The sequence below is a fragment of the Saimiri boliviensis genome, chromosome 9 (genome assembly GCF_048565385.1).
Source record: "Saimiri boliviensis isolate mSaiBol1 chromosome 9, mSaiBol1.pri, whole genome shotgun sequence".
Taxonomy (NCBI): Eukaryota; Metazoa; Chordata; class Mammalia; order Primates; family Cebidae; genus Saimiri; species Saimiri boliviensis.
The window spans coordinates 124,997,786-125,013,809 of record NC_133457.1 but is presented as its reverse complement, the minus strand read 5'-3'; the positions used below and the strand labels follow the sequence as shown (position 1 = coordinate 125,013,809).

Here is a 16,024-nt window from a genome sequence, read left to right as displayed (position 1 = left end):
TGTTTATTTTTATTACAGCAGGGGGTTCACTTGGCTGGACTCGGATCTCAGTGTGTTTCCGTGGGAGCCTCTGCCTGGTTCTGCCCGTCTGCTGACTGTTCATTTCACCGGGTCCTCCGGTGCCTCCCTGTGCACCACAGTTCTGGGCCAGCCAAGGATCCATGCAGAGCTTACACGCATATTTGGGAGTTTCTATCTGTGGCTGTGTATTTTCCGGAATGTATCCCTTCACGTTGCAGCTGCTTTGTCAATTCTAAACTCCACCTTACAACTCCTGTGACCAGCGTGACTGTGGCTTCCTGCCTGAGATCTACTCACCCTTAGATGCAAGGATTGGGATGACTAGGATGGTGCCCTCAGGGGGAAGCCACCTGCACGCAGCCTTTACCCAGTGCTGTTTTCTCCTTTGAGGGTGGAGTCCCCCCAAATCCTGCCTACTATCCACCCCTCCCAAGTAACTTCAAAGAGCTTAAACAGTTTCCCCTAGAGTTTATAGTTATTATTGATAGGGGTGTAAGAATGAAATAAACCACCCCACCATTACCAAAAGACCTTCCAATGTGTTGTTGCCAGGTATGGTATCCCTACCACAACAATCTTCCTAATGACCATGAAGGGCTGCCCAGCAGAGATGGGCACAAGGGCTGCACCCACCGTCCTCACTTAATGAGTGATTAGTGACATCGGCGCTGTCTCCAGTGCTGTGTTTGGCAGGAGCTTTAGGTTTAGTGGGGGACACAAACAATAATTACTGACAAAACAGAGTCAAAAACTTGGCCACAGTAGCAGGCAAAGTGGGTGCCTTGGCACCCCATGGGAAGGCCTCTGATGCTTCCTGAAAAGCGGGGAGCTCGCAGAGCTGGTAGGAAGTAGCGGGTAGAGGGAGGTGTCAGGTGCACCAGGAAAACCTTACAGGCCGAGGGGAGAGCTTGCGCATGGGACTTCAGGTGACCACGGCTACAAGCCAGTCTGGAAGCTACAAGGCACTCAGCATAGCTGGAGCTTGTTGTGCCAAGGGGTGGTGTGAGCTCGTGAAATCTTCAGGGCAAGGCAAGGATTCAGACCATCTCCCAAGGACAGTGGGGCCACACAGCCACCTTGCTTCCATGAGACAATGAATGACTACCACGCCCGTCATTCATGCCTGCATGGACGCTGTAGAGTATCAGAACCTGATTAGGACTCTGTGCTAATTACACCGCTAAGTCACCCAGCAAACATTCTGTAAAGACAACGCAGGGCTGAAATTCAGCTGTCTCTACCACACATGCTCACACATGCAATCAACTTTTTTTTTTTTTTTTGAGATCGAGTCTCGCTCTGTCACCAGGCTGGAGTGCAGTGGCGTGATCTCAGCTCACTACAACCTCCACCTCCCTGGTTCAAGCAATTCTCCTGCCTCAGTCTTCTGAGTATCTGGGACTACAGGAGCCTGCCACCACACCCAGCTAATTTTTTTTTTCTGGGGTATTTTTAGTAGAGATGGGGTTTCACCAGGTTGGCCAGGCTGGTCTCAATCTCTTGATCTCATGATCTGCCCGCCTCGACCTCCCAAAGTGCTGGGATTACAGGCATGAGCTACCTATACCTGGCCCCAATCAACTTTTACGGGGCCCCTGTCACGGGCCAGAGAGCGGTCTCCACTGCCTCGGCTGTGCCTCTCAGGGTGCAGACCTGGCTCAGGCATCACCCATTGGCTCAAGCAGCCCTGAGCCGTGTGGGGCAGGCATGCGCCCTTTCACCTCCACGTTCCCAAAGACCCGGCCCATCTCTGTTTACAGAGAATGGCATAAGTATTTGTGGCTGGATGTGAAGCAACAGGGCGTACGTGCACCAACTGGAACCGAGGGTATACGGAAGACGAGAAGGAAACATTCCACTTTCGTCCGCTTAAGCTCATTTAAATTGTCGGGGGCGGGGGCTGACTTGAGCGACGCTTTGCGAGCCACCTGTGGCTGTGCGCCTGTGACCACGCTTGTCTGGAAATGGGCTCCTGCTTGTCTCCTCCAGGGGCCCACCTCTCAGGCTCTGTGACTGCAGCGACTGCCCTCGAGGGCCTGTGTTGACAGCTCTGTTCCAGGCTTCGCTCTCTGGCAGGGGCCCTGAAGACTGGTTTGCATGACTTCTTGTCTTCTAAAACATCAACTGCAAAGTCAAAGGATTTGCACCCAAGAGCACCACGTTCCTTCTCATCACCTGGAGCTGACGCCTACAGGCCCCGGACCACCTCACCAGGCAGCACACCGTGAATCCGTATCAGACTCAGCCAAGCAACAGACCCTCTTCTTAAAGGTTTCACTTTATCCTCACTCTGAATCTCACCTGGAGTCAAACCTACCACATGCTGGCCAACAAGTGGCTTTTAAAACCCTTCACAAATGTGCCTGTGCAGGGGCTACCCCTACAGCCGCCGGGGCCAAGTTGTGAATTTCACGCAGAATGTGGATTGCTTGGTGGTTCCCAAAGGCCACGAAGAACCCTAAATCCCTTCTCCCCTGAATCCCCAGTGCATCCCCAGTGCATGCCTGCTGCTTGGCACCTGACCGAGTGCCCAAACTGTCCAGCCCAGAGCCAGTCCGGGACCAGGGAGGGCATCCTGCTAACCTTTACATGATGCCCCTCCTGCCATTTTCCCCAGTTCCCCTGGTCACATAGGAAGGAAGAGTCCCAATCTGACTTCCTGGAAAATCAATTCAGTGGCGGTGAGCGGCTTCCTCCTTCCTCTGCCTGAGAAGAAGGGACAGCCCGGGGTTCCAAATGTTCCTTCCGCCGCGTGACTACACCTCTGCAATCACCACTCACTTTAGACTGCGGTCTGGTTCCAGCAGCAGAGCCACCAGGCATGGTTCCCCGCTTTGCCGTGGACACCCCCGGCTCTACAGCCTGGCGATTAGAGCCACCCCTCTGTTTTTCAGGGTTTTCCTCTCTACAAGTAGGTTTCCTATTTCCCCCTGCATGGTGCCACTAGTGCTTAGGAAGAGACGTGATATTCCTTCCAAGGAAAAAGCCTGTAATTAACAGATGTTTTTGGGGAAGAATATTCTGCCTCCTCCTCTCCTGCTCGTTTTTCATTTAACATATTTTATCAGAATGAAATGCCTTAATGAGCGTAGAACTGCAGCTGATTCCAGCTGAACCTCAAAGCGCTCTGTGCTCAGCCTGCCACCCCCGACATCAGGCTGCATTCACCACGGTCTCTTCCCAGAGCCGCCTCCCCTCCAGTGCTGCCAGGAAGCTCATCAGCTTCCTATAGATGGAAATGGGGACAGGAAAGCACCTCCAAAACCATTGCCTGTGCTAGAGAAGAAGTTAACGGAAGACACAGGGGAGGGTGGAGGAAGGGAGGTGGCAAACAGAGACGTGACTGTGTAGGAGTATGTGTGTGTGAAGCAGGGCGGTGCATACACGTGTGTGTATGTGTGTGCGCCTGTGTGTGCACGGGCATGTGTGTGCGTGCATGTGTGTGTGCATGCCTGTGTGTGTGTGTCTGCATGTGTCTGCGCACGCATATGTGTGCGTGCGTGTGTACATGCAAGTGTGTGTGCGTGTGCGCATGTGTGTGCACACGCATATGTGTGTGCATGTGTGTGTACATGCAAGTGTGTGTGCGTGTGCGCACGTGTGTGCACACGCATATGTGTGCGCGCGTGTGTACATGCAAGTGTGTGTGCGTGTGCGCATGTGTGCGCGCGCGCGCATATGTGTGCATATGCGCGTGTGTCCATGCATGTGTGTGTGTGCATGTCTGTGTGTGTGTGTGCATGCCTGTGTGTGTGCACGCGTGCACGCATGCATGCACAGAGTCTTACGTAATGACTTAGAATCCATTTGGAAAACAAATCTACAGAAGCCATAATAGAAATTCCATTTTCCATTCGCTAAGGTCTGTCTTCCCTAGGCATCAAGCTCAGCCTGGATGCTCTCCCCTCTTCCTTCAGATGGAAGCTGGAGGGAATGCCCTTGTGTGAGCCACATTGACACTTGGAGGACTCTGAGAGCCAGGACAGCCAATGCTGACGTTTCTGCTAAATTCCAGCAGTTGCGCCATTTTCCAGGGTGAACTGATGGGCGCCCAGCACAACAGTCACCACTGAGATCACATCTATCACTCATTCACTCAACAAATTTAGTGCCCACTGCATGCTAAGGGCTGTTTACAACACTAGGGATACAGGCAAGATCCCTGCCTCCAGGAAGCCCCCTCTTAGAGAAGTAAGCAGGTGAATAAATCATGATAATACAGCTGGATAACACCAAGCACTACGGCCAACTAAAGCAGGGTAGACCTGGTTGGTGAATGACACGTGAACTGCTCACCGAGGGCTCTGGTGGCGGTGCGGGCACGTTCCTTGGGACGGTGGGGTCATCAGAGAGGAAATGACACAGGCTGATCTCATCTTTGGAAACAGCTTTGGCAGAGACCAGCCATTCACCAGACATATTTCCTGCTCCTTCAGGATGTGGAATGGTTTCGCTGCTAGTGCGCCTTGCAATTAGACATGGCCACGTGACTGGGCTTTGGGTAGCAGATGTGGGCCTGGGAAGCTCCCCCAAGGATGGGGTTCCAACCCTTGGTGGCCCTCAAGCCCTGAACTGCATTTCACAGCAAAATCTCCAACCCAGCCTGGCCCCTCAAGGGGTGTGGGCAGCCCAGGAAAGCTGAGCCCCTGATGGGGAGGGTGCAGCAGAGGCTGGGCGCTGGGGTGGGAGGGCCGGCTCTGGGCAGAGAAGGCAGGTGATGTATTTGCAACCAAGTCACCTCGGCTGGGTGTGCATGCACACTGCGTTCACTCTCGTCAGTTTCTGCTCTAAACAACTGGCCATTTTGGCTGCTCCCTGGCAGGGTGGCCTGGTGGCTGAGGTTAGGGAGACAAAGAACTGGGGGGACCCTGCCTGGTGGCTGCTTTTCACCACCTATCTATGCATTTCCAATGCACAGCGCAGCCTTCAGCGTTGAAGGGAATGAGAAACAAAACAGGCTAATCAGCACAAACAATGAGAATGTCCCCTCTGCGTACTCTGGGGACCCTCATTTCCAAAGAGTGGGGTGAGGCTTTTCCACAATGGGTGGGAATTATTTAATGGATTTCTCGCCATCCTTTTATCAAATTATTGCTCAGATTGGGCTGCAATTTTCTTCAAAGGGAAGAAGAAATTACTGGTTGATGGCCTTGATTACAGAAACACAAATTTGTAAAATAAATTCTTTCTGCAGTAAAAGCAACCTAGGGTGGCCTTGAGTGCTCAGGGACACCACGAACCCGCAGACGGCCCACGGCATGGCCCACTTTGGCCTCAGCGCAACGATCATTGTGGCAGACATGCCACCGTCCCATCATCCACGATCTTAGTCACACACGGAAATAAATATGAGCAACTAGACCAAAGAATGGGGTCAGAGGTCAAAGGCCGTGATCCACACCCCTGCCCGCTGCTTCCAGAGCAGCCATTCGAAAGTAACCAAGACAGAAATCACCCGCAACTCAGAAAGACCCATCGGCCTTGGAGGACGCAGCTTTCTCGCCAGAATTCTGGCCTGTGTAATGCTTCTCTCATTACCAAAAGGGTGACATTGCAGCCTTCGTAGACAGCAAACGCAGCGCGCACCCCGGCTCTGTGATGTCAAAAGAAGGGCCTGGCCCCCATGCCGAGACCCCCGCGCAGGGACCCCCGTGCCAGCGGCAGGGGGTCTGGACTCACCCTCACGAGCTGCTGTGGGAAGGGTCCTCGTGAGTTCTCGGGCACGTTGATGGGCGGGATGACCCAGTCCCGTTTTCGCCGCCTCAGCCCGTTGGAGTTCTGGTGCTGGGGCCACGGCAGCAGCGTGTCCTTCGGAGGCGGAGACGGGTCCAGAGCCACGGTCTTCTTCCCTTTCTGTGCCTTTGTTTGGAAAGGGAAGACAAGAGGCAACGAAGCCTGGTTAGGTTTTGCAGAGAGGAAAACAGCCTGTGCTAAGATGATCTGGGGACCGAGAGGGAAGAGCGGGATAACGCTGGGATGGGAGCTCAGTGTTAGGGGAAAAAGTCAAGTAAGATGCCCATTAATAGGATGCAACAGATTACAAAGTAAATGGGGAAAAAGAAACCATAAGGAAAGGAGCAAATACAGTTGACAATGTCACCAATAGCATAGATAGGGCTTTGTAAGCCCCCACAAAACTACGCAAGAGATCACAAAAGAAAAGGCTAATATGTTTTACTGGAAAACTCCCGTTTATGAAAACATATCCAGGAGGCAACTGACACATTCGGAAAACATGATTTATAGCAATTTGACGCGAGGTTAATAGTCACTATATAAAGCACTCTTACAAATCAGGAAGAAAATAAAATGGAATCTTGTTTCCTAACAAGAAAAGGACATGAATAGATAATTCACAGCAAAACAAATGTAAATGATCAATAAACTTATGAGAAATGCCCACGTCTCCCAGTAATCAAATAATGCATCTCAAAGTAACACATCCTCTTCTACCTGCGAAACTGACAAGACTGAGCAAAGGGAATCTGCAGCGTGCGAGTGTGCTGTGAGGCAGGTGTGCAGGGTCACGGCCGAGGGCGTGGGATCTGGTGTGGGACCCACACCTGTGTGTTTGTGCAGAAGCTCATGCGATGTGTCCCCTCATCTCCCACAATCCTGGGTTCTTCTCTTACAGAAGGGAGATGTCGCAATGGCCCTGAGTTTAGGGGCTGCTATGGGAATGACATCAGATGACAATGAGAAATGTCCGGCCATGCTTGGCATGGGACTCAAGGCCGTCAGGGCTTACACTGATGTGGTTCCTGCTGCTGTGGCCCCAGGGTCACTCAGCACAGCCCTCTGCCTCCTGGTTGCCAGCGACTATCAAGAACCTCAGAAAGAATGGTCCCTTTCGACCCAGTAACTCCACAGCTGGAAATCTGTCCCCAGGAAGCTCCAGGTGGACTGAAGTCCTTGTAGACAGATGTTTATTACAAATGTTCTTATATAAGTAAAAATACTAGAGCACAAATCTGAATGTCTGACAGTGAACTATAAAGGCATTACATTGTGTTCCTGTCTTGGAAGATTATAGTCATTAAAAGTTTACTCGTTTAAGGCTGACATGAACAAAATGGCCATAAAATATTAGTAAGTAGAGAAATAGCACAAAAGCAAACATACAGCATCAACTGCGTTTTCTTTTTTTGTTTTTGAGATAGAGTCTTGCTCTGTCACTCAGGCTGGAGTGCAGCAGTACGATCTCTGCTCACTGCAACCTTCACCTCCCGGGTTCAAGTGGTTCTCCTGCCTCAGCCTCCTGAGTAGCTGGGATTACAGGAGCCCGCCACCACATCCGGCTAATTTTTGTATTTTTAGTAGGGATGGAGTTTTGTCATGTTGGCCAGGCTGGCCTCAAGCTCCTGACCTGGGGTGATCCACCCCACTTGGCCTCCTAAATTGCTGGGATTATAGGAGTGAGCCACCAAACCGACTGCATTTTTTTAAAGGATAGAAAAAGAGGCTAGGTTCGGTGGCTCCTGTTTGTAATCTCAGCACTTTGGGAGGCCAAGGCAGCCAGATCACCCAAGGTCAGGAGTTTGAGACCAGCCTGGCCAACATGATGAAACCCCATCTCTACTAAAAATATAAAATTAGCCAGGTGTGGTAGTATGCGCCTGGATCCCAGCTGCTTGGGAGGCTGACACAGGAGAATCACTTGAACCCAGGAGGCAGAGGTTGCAGTGAGCTGAGATTATGCCATTGCACTCCAGCCGGGGCAAAAAGAGCGAAACTTCGTCTCAAAAAAAAAAAAAAAAAAAAAGAAATGGAAGAAAATACATCAAAATGCACACACTGGTTTCCTTGCTCAGACAGCAGCCCGTGCCTCATAGGTACTGAAAGTCCGATGAGGATAGCAGCAGGACTCTGCATCAGGCCCTTCCACTAAAGATGTCCCACCTGTTTTCCAAGACCCACCTGTCCTCCAAGATTTGTCCCCAGACAGACAGCACTTCCCTGGGAGCCTGGTCTTTACCTTGGAGATACAACCATTTAGGTGAACCAGCTCTCATCATTGATGAGAAAGACCAGATGAATCCCACTGCTGAAAGTGGCTAGAAATAACACCAACATAGCAACAGGAACGATGAAAGAGCTGTGGCATGCACTGAGGTTCCAGGCTCAGGCCAAATGATGTTCCATGCAGTCTCCCCCTGAATCCTTCCTCTCACCAGTTCAGCGGGGAGCACCATCATTCATCCCTGCCTTACTACCTCGCAGAGGCCACGGCACCCCTGAAGCGCACACAGCCCATTCAGCAGAGGCCACGGCACCCCTGAAGCGCACACAGCCCATTCAGCAGAGACCAAGGCACCCCTGAAGCACACACTGCCTATTCAGCAGAGGTCACGGCACCCCTGAAGCACACACAGCCCATTCAGCAGAGGCAGGATTTGGATGCCAGGAGTGTGACCCCAAGTCCAGAGCACCCAAAAGTGCTACCCCTCCTTTCTGTGGTCTCTGCCTGTGAACCCCCTTTGCCGGACCCCATGGTGGTCTCAGCTGGGCAGAAATTAGTCGTCCCATGGAAGAGGCAGGGAACCAGGGGAAAAGGGGGTCTAAGTGATGTTTCCTGTACCAGGGATGTGTTCCACAAATCCCAGACTGGGAGAAACAGGTTTGAACTCCCAGGCTGGTCCCAGGACCAGCAGCTCAGCACCCTGGAGAGCTCATCAGGAATGCAGGTTCCTAGGTCTCACCCAGGACTTAACTCTGGGGTGGGGCTGCCAACCACGCCTGAGATGTACTGTGGCTGGGGATAGGGGGGTCTCCTGGCCCACAGGTGATCGGGGGTCTCCAGGCCCACAGGCAATCAATTGGGGATCCACCTCTGAAGAAGGGCGGTGGAAGCATTACTTTTGTTCTTGAGCAGGTCTGCACGAGGGCAGATCGCCTGGACCAATCTCTCCCAGATGAGAGAGGGGGGAGCCTCTGGCACGCCTCTAGGAGGGGCCCTCTGGCCGTCTGCAGCTTCCCCACATCTCCCAGCGGGAGACTGAGGCAGAGCCTGGCTGGTCTGCCCCACCTGGTGGTGCTTCAGAACCAGCAGTGGCTCACCAGGGCCCTCTGTATCTCAGACTCTGAGTTTTAAAGGGTTGCTGTGCAGCTGTTTTTTTAAAAACAACCTTCATCTTCATTTGCTTAGGATGAGCTTGCATGGCGTTAATTTCCCTAGTGTTGTTTAAATAAATTGCACATATTTGCTACTATTTTAAAGCTGTGAGACAAATGTAATAACAAAATCTGGTGAAAATGCCAGACCTGCACGGGCTTCTGCCTGGAAGATGCACCACTTCCCTGGAAAAAAACGTCAACCACAATTAGCGCTTACCCTGGCGAAACGAGAGTGTGCTTCTGAGCATGCAGCCATCTTGGGCCCGTTCAGAATACATCACATAAACACGGACGCATCGCTATACTGATTAAAAATAATGCTTCCAGTTGCTCTTAAAAATATTTTCTAACAGACGACACCTGCTGATTTTCCCTGGTGCATGTCTTTCTTCTGTATTTCTGAGCGAGTGAAGACTGAGCATTGGGGAATGGCTTGAAGGTGACTTCTACTCCACCGTTTACAGAAACGAGACAGTACACACGCACACGTGTAGACAGGCGTCATGCACACACGTACGCCTGTGCATGTGGAGATATGTATTAATGCACATGTCAAGTATGTGCAGATGTGCGGGTGTGTGAATACATGCACTTACGTGCACACAGGCATATGCATGAATACGTGTGTGTTTATGCATTCTACACATGCACAGCCATGCATGTGCTTGTGTGTGTCTATCTGTGTTTGTGTGTAGAGCACATCACAACTTTCTCAAAACCAACAGCCCAGCAGCACCGTAACTGGCCACACCCACTCCCTGCATCCTGACAGTTTAGCGCAAGCCAGAAGTCCTGTAACTAGGAGGGTCCAGGAGGATCCCGGTGGCGGAGCTGGTCTGTGGGTCCAGTCAAGCTCATGCCTGCAGATCTGCAGAATCAGGAGCATCAGGGAAGCCGCCAGACGGCACGTGCAGCCACTGGCTGACTGGGGATGGCGGTCCATGGGTCAAACAGAGCCCGGGGTGGAGAGAGTCTGCAGCCTGGGGCACCGTCAGAGCCCAGAGCAGTGTGCCCCAGATGCCTGGTAAACGGTGCCACCACTCCTGCCTCTTGCTTACACGAGGCTGTGGGAGGCCCACTCTTGGGAACCCTTCAAGCCCTGAGCAGCCAGGAGTGGTGGCAGAGGAGCTTGTCCAGGAGACCAGGTTCCAAGGTCAGAGCCCACCTGCCCAGCGCTGAGTGGGGACAGGACCATTTCTCCCAGGGACAGATGAAGGGTGTGGGAGGCTGAGGCCCCCAGGGATGTGTGTCCAAGATGCAGATGACTCTAAAGCTGCCTGCTTCTTAATCGGCCTTTATTTACAAAGCATCTCACTTCAGACCGCCTCTTCCCCCTGAGCCCTAATCAACTGTGCTTCCCATGGATGCATTCTGCTGATCCGGCTCTAAAACGGTGATTTACGGAGGCTGCGGTAGCAGGAGCCCCCAGGCACGGGTCCTAGGGCTGGGCCCTGGGACCTGCATGAGGCTCCACTCTCCCTGGGCCTCGGCTCCCTACCGATGGGAGGGGCTGGCACTGGGCTACCTGGGTGCCTGGGGTGTGGGCAGTATTGGGGGCGGGAGTGATGTTGGAAGCCAAAGGCTGGGGCACCTTGGGGAGCAGAAGCTTCACTTCACGTCCGCGAAGGAAGGCGCCACGAAACTGCCACTGAGTGACAGGGATGTGCAACAGGGTCCCACGCTAAGCGGACTCTTTTTAAGGAGGAAAGACAGTCTGGGCTCCAGCGGGCTGCTCGGGTGGCCCTGTGCGGAGGTGCGTCCCACTCTGCCGAAGGCTCAAGGCATCTGGGTGGTCTCGTGGTCTTTATGGATGAACTCCCCTCCAGCCCCGGGTCTCTCTGCGCAGGCTTCCTGCACCGATCTCGAGTGTAGGCATCCTCTCTCCTCCTAGGGAGCCAGTGACAAATCCCTCACCCTCAAGAACACATGAATCAGGAGAAGTGATGGGAGGTAAACGAATTTAAGAGGAGAAAAGGAAGCCATGCAGACGGAGACAGCTTCCGTTCCACGGGAAGTCCGCGCTCCTGGGTTTGTGGGCCACGTGTGTGTTGAGAAAACCACACTGTAGCCCCCACGCCCACACCTGCGTGCTACAGTGGCCTTTGTCCTCTGGAGGGCTGGATTCTGCCCTGCCAGCTTCTCAGGGCCACACAGTTTAATTTTCTTAAGCTCCGGGCAGCCCCGCTCCGCGCCTGGGTCTTGCTCTCCTTGTAAGAGAATTGCTCTCTGTGTGATGAGGCTGTAGCTGGTTGTGACTGTGAGGTGAGGTCCCCAGGGACAACTTAAGGCTGGCAAAAAGCGGGTCATTTCCCTCCCCTCATCGCTCGCAAGTGACACACGAAGAATGCAAAACAACCCTGGGGCAGGCTTTACAGTGTCGCCTTTTTCTGTTTTTTTGAAAAAGAAAAAGTGTCCAGGAAAGAATACAATCCTATGTACCCCTCAACCTACATGCAAAAAGCTATCATTTGTCATATTTTTAAATTCTTGAATCTACTCATCTGTTAGGAGCCTGGAATTAGGAAGAACCAAGGAAGAACTGTGGCTTTTAAGTGAAGGGACAGATGCTAACACACTCAGAGGCAGAGCCCAGACTGTCTTTCATCCTTAAAAAGCCACGTCCACTTAGTGTGGGACCCTGTCGTGCATCCACCCCACTCAGTGGCAGTTTCGTGGCACCTTCCTCCCCAGACGTGAAGTGAAGCTTCTGCTCCCCAAGGTGCCCCAGCCTTTGGCTTCCAACATCACTCCTGCCCCCCAATACTGCCCACACCCCAGGCGCCTGGGTAGGCCCAGTGCCAGCCCCTCCCCTTGGGGGAGGGCCAGCCACCAAGACCTTGCTTCATTCAGAAACTACCGGAGCACCTTTTGTGGAAGAAGGTGGGGTCTTTCCCCACAATCTCAGTCTGATGGGGGCACGTGAGCTGGTTCGCAGGTGGATGGTGAGCAACTATTTTAACATTTCTTTGTGGTAGAAATGCAGATGGCAGGTCCCACTCCAGACCTTCCGGACCCATCGCATGAGGCTCTCTGCAGGGCAGACGAGCCGCCTGGGCATGCTGCACCGAGCACTCGCTCTGCAGTGCTGTGGCCATCGTGTGAAAATGCCTCCCAGAGGCACAGACACCAGAGAAGTCCTCTCAGGTAGATGGGTGGAGATGGGGTGCGCCTGATCAAACCCCCAGTGTGGTGCAGATGGAACGGGGAGCAGGGCCTGGGTCCCCCAAGCACAGACTATTCACTGTGGGGGCCTGATGCTCCTGCCAAGTTCATGAGGAAGAGCGAGCATCCCCCAGTTCATAGTTGATGTCATTACCCTTAAGAGATGGCATGAACATGCAAATTACTTCAAATTCCTGACACCAGATCCATAGTACATGTCTAAGGAAGGCTGGCAGCCCCAACCTTTGGTGACAGGTCACAGGTGGCAGTGGTGGCATCCCTCACTTGCCATCCCGCCCAGTGGGCAGGTCCTGCACTGACCCTGCTGGACACTTCCTTAGCATCTGACATTCCCCACAATGTTGAGAAAATGTATGGGCACAAATCCATCTGATTCAATGAAAGAGGTTTATGAGAACATTTCCAAATCAGTTTCTGGTGGGACATGACCTCAGTCACTGTACCAGCTGTTGCCATGGTCAAGGTATTCTGTGTCAGCTTGATGGGGTACATCTGCCCTCCTCCGGGAAAGGTGTAACCGCTGGGTCCCACTACCCAAGAAAGTGGCTCTTTGGGGCGGTTCTCACATCAGTGGATTTCTCAGATGGGCAGCACAGCTCTGTGAACCCGTAATCCTGAGACAAGCTTCTGTAGCCACAGAGCTTGGGGGTCCGATTTCCATAAGCAGATAAACTAGACGCAGTGTCAAACAATGGGGAGGGGACACAGCGGCCATGGTGCTTGTTCACTTCCCTGAGTTTGCCGCCTCTCCTGGTCTTCTAGGCTGGACAGAGGGCAGCGGGAGCCATTCCACCAAGGAAGAAAAGGATATTTGCAACAGCCCTGAGCTGGGGATTCCGCGGGCTCCCCTCCCCACACCCCTGTGAGTCATGTGGTGGTAAAACAGAGCCTCCTCTTCTGTGAAGATAAAAATAGAGGTGGCAAATGTCTGTAGAAGTAGAAATCTGGGTGAACGGTGGGTGTTCAAGAGGGTTTTCAGTGTGAATGGAAAGCTCATCATCACTGGAGAACTGAGCTCAGCGAGCAGAACTTCCTTCACATATGGGGATGCTGGCCAGTCCCGCTGTGTGGTCACATCAGGCATAAGACACATATCATTTGTGGATTTTGTTTCCAACATGTCTTACGATGGTGTAGAATGGTGACGGGCACAGACTGGACCTCGGAGGTGCCACTAGTGAGTGCCCATGAAATGCTCTCACTCCGACTTGGGAAGTCCACCCACTGTGGACTCGGTGGCCGAGGGAAACAGTGCAGAGGAGCTCCTGCCCCCTGTCCTATGCCCACAGCAGAGCCAGCTGGGCCCCGGGGCAGCCTTGAGGCTGGACTGGCTGCAAAGGCAAAGCTTCGCGGCTCTTCTCTGCCCCCAGCCCTCTAACATAGCCCTGCTGTGCAGAGCTGTCGGCATGGCTGAGCGGCACGGTGTATGAGGATGCTCCATGCCCTGGAGCTTCCTGTGAGAGGGAAGGTGCCCTGTCTGGAAATGCAGGGAGAAAAGGACTCTCAGGATGGAAGGTTCTGGAAGCTATGAAACCCCGTGTAGGTCCTGGAGCGCTGCTGAGGCCACCGTGTCTTCTGCACGTTATCCACTAACAAGATCAGCGCTTACCCCTCTGTGCGCTGCCATCCCAGCCACTCAGCACCTCTGTCCCCAAAGCCACTGGCCTTTGACTTGGTCTGGCCTCAGGCTCCTGGGTGCTGGCAGCTTCTCACGAGACAGTGACCACAGACCCAGGCATCAATCTCAGTGCATTTCTGGCTCTTGTTTTGCTGAATGCTCTAATGTTTGGGTAAATACGTGGCCGATCCCAGCCACACACACACCACGTCTTAGAGGCTAGTGTTCCAAGACCACCGATGGCACAGGACTCTGTCGTCAAAATGAACGTCTCGGGAAGGACCAGCCGTGTCCACATTATGAACGTGCATTGCTGTGTTGCAAGAGGGAGGATACGATTTCTTCCCCAAATATCAACGCTATTTATGGCTCTTTTCAGACGGTCTGATTTGCAGGCTTCCTGTTCTGTTTCCTTAGAGCTTTGGGTTAAACATGCTGCAAGGTGGGCTCCCCCGCCAAATGTCAAACCTAGTATGGATATTTACTGAGGATAATTAGATTTGTTTTAAAAAGGGGGTGCACTAAAATCTACAGAGTTCATTTCTCTACCTCCTATTTCCTTTTCAGTGTACTTGTGAGAAAGGGCCCATTTTGCTTCCCCGAAAACATGTATATTTAAAATATTGAACTAGGATATTGTCTGCAGCCTTCTAGCTGGTTTCCATGGTAGCTAAGGATGGACGGAATAAAATGGTATTTAACAAACAAACTAAAACAACAGAACGATACCTACATTCTCTCACAAACAGAACACGTGAGCCATTCTAAGTCGGCATTTGCATGAGTTGGGTTCTGAAAAGGCACTTAAGGGATATTTTTGGTTACATCAATGATACCAGTGGGGGCCGAATACGCTCTCCCTGCCCCACGAGCACCACGGGATTTCTTACCTCGCATCTCTAAGAAGGGAGATCATTTTGAAAATTCCCATAGAAATAATACAAAGAAAGGTTTCCGGAACACAGCTGGGCGGTTATTTCTGCGCTGTGTCTGTTTGGGAAGGAGAGCCTTAGCGGGAGGCGCAGCGCGGTCTCGGCTCTTTGTGCCCAGGATGGAGTAGGGGCGGGGAGCCAGTGCCTTCATTTTCACCCGGGAGGGTCCACAACTTGCCCAGCGTTATGCAGCTGTTCTCTGGAGGCCAGCTGGAACTCAGGCCACACCCCGGAGTCTGGGCTCTCAGCCCTCACCTTCCTCCTCTCCAGGACACAGAGGAAGGAGGATCGCCCAGCATGCTGTGGTCCTGGGACCCCTCTCTCCGCCACTCTGCACCTGTGTGCAAAGCCATTGCCTGCGCTGTGACCTCTGAGGGCCTGGGCCATCCTGGGGGAGACAGTTTAGACTTGGTTCTTTAGGCAACTTGTCACAATTACCATCACCCTGTGGAGGGGTTTCACCTTGTTCCTATTTAGCATCACAAACACCATGTTTCTCTGGGTGAAGATCTCAAAGCTGCCCACCCCTCTGCCCACCCTTCAGCCTGCCTCCCACCAAAAGCAAAGACACAGAAAGATGAGGAATCGTGGCTGACAAGAGAGTACGTGGCATGCGTGTGCCAGTGGCAGCCTCTTTAAGGATGTTGAGAAGCACTGTCATCTAGCAGAAGAAAGAAGGTTCCAGAATGTCCTGGTACAAAGAGACCTGGACAAGCCACCAAGCTTGTGACCTTGGTCCCTGTGCTTTAGACCAGGTTTCTCGTCCTCAGCATTCCTGACACTCTGGGCTGAATCCTGCTGTGTTTAGGGGCATCCTGGGCACCGCAGGGTGCTGAGCCACATGCCCGGTCTCCACCCACTCCGTGCTGGGGGCAACCCCCACCGCAGTGACAATCACAGGCACCTCGGGTCTTACCAAGTGCCCTGGTTGAGAACAACTTGCTCTAGAGAATCAGGAAAATTGTGTTTAGTTAGAAACATCTTAAACAAGATTACCCTCCAGTTTACAGAAAAATAAATTCATAGTAAAAAAAAAAACTGAACTAAATTAGCAAGTTAAGGGGAAATGTATCGCTTTTTTCCGGAGCTGTTAGCGTAGAACTTAATGAAATCGTTGATGTGGTGTCAATCAGTGAGAAAGATGGTCTGTGCCATC

The 16,024-nt window shown here is 52.5% G+C and overlaps 1 protein-coding gene across 1 annotated transcript in view; it reads right to left on the bottom strand.

The window, feature by feature from the left end:
* The window catches only part of CDH4 (cadherin 4), a 626,088-nt gene that overhangs the window by 145,448 nt on the left and 464,616 nt on the right, over positions 1-16,024 (bottom strand). The window contains exon 4 of the mRNA XM_039479762.2: positions 5,701-5,880. Coding sequence (XP_039335696.2) covers positions 5,701-5,880 — 180 coding nt within the window. The remainder of the gene's footprint in view (positions 1-5,700; positions 5,881-16,024) is intronic.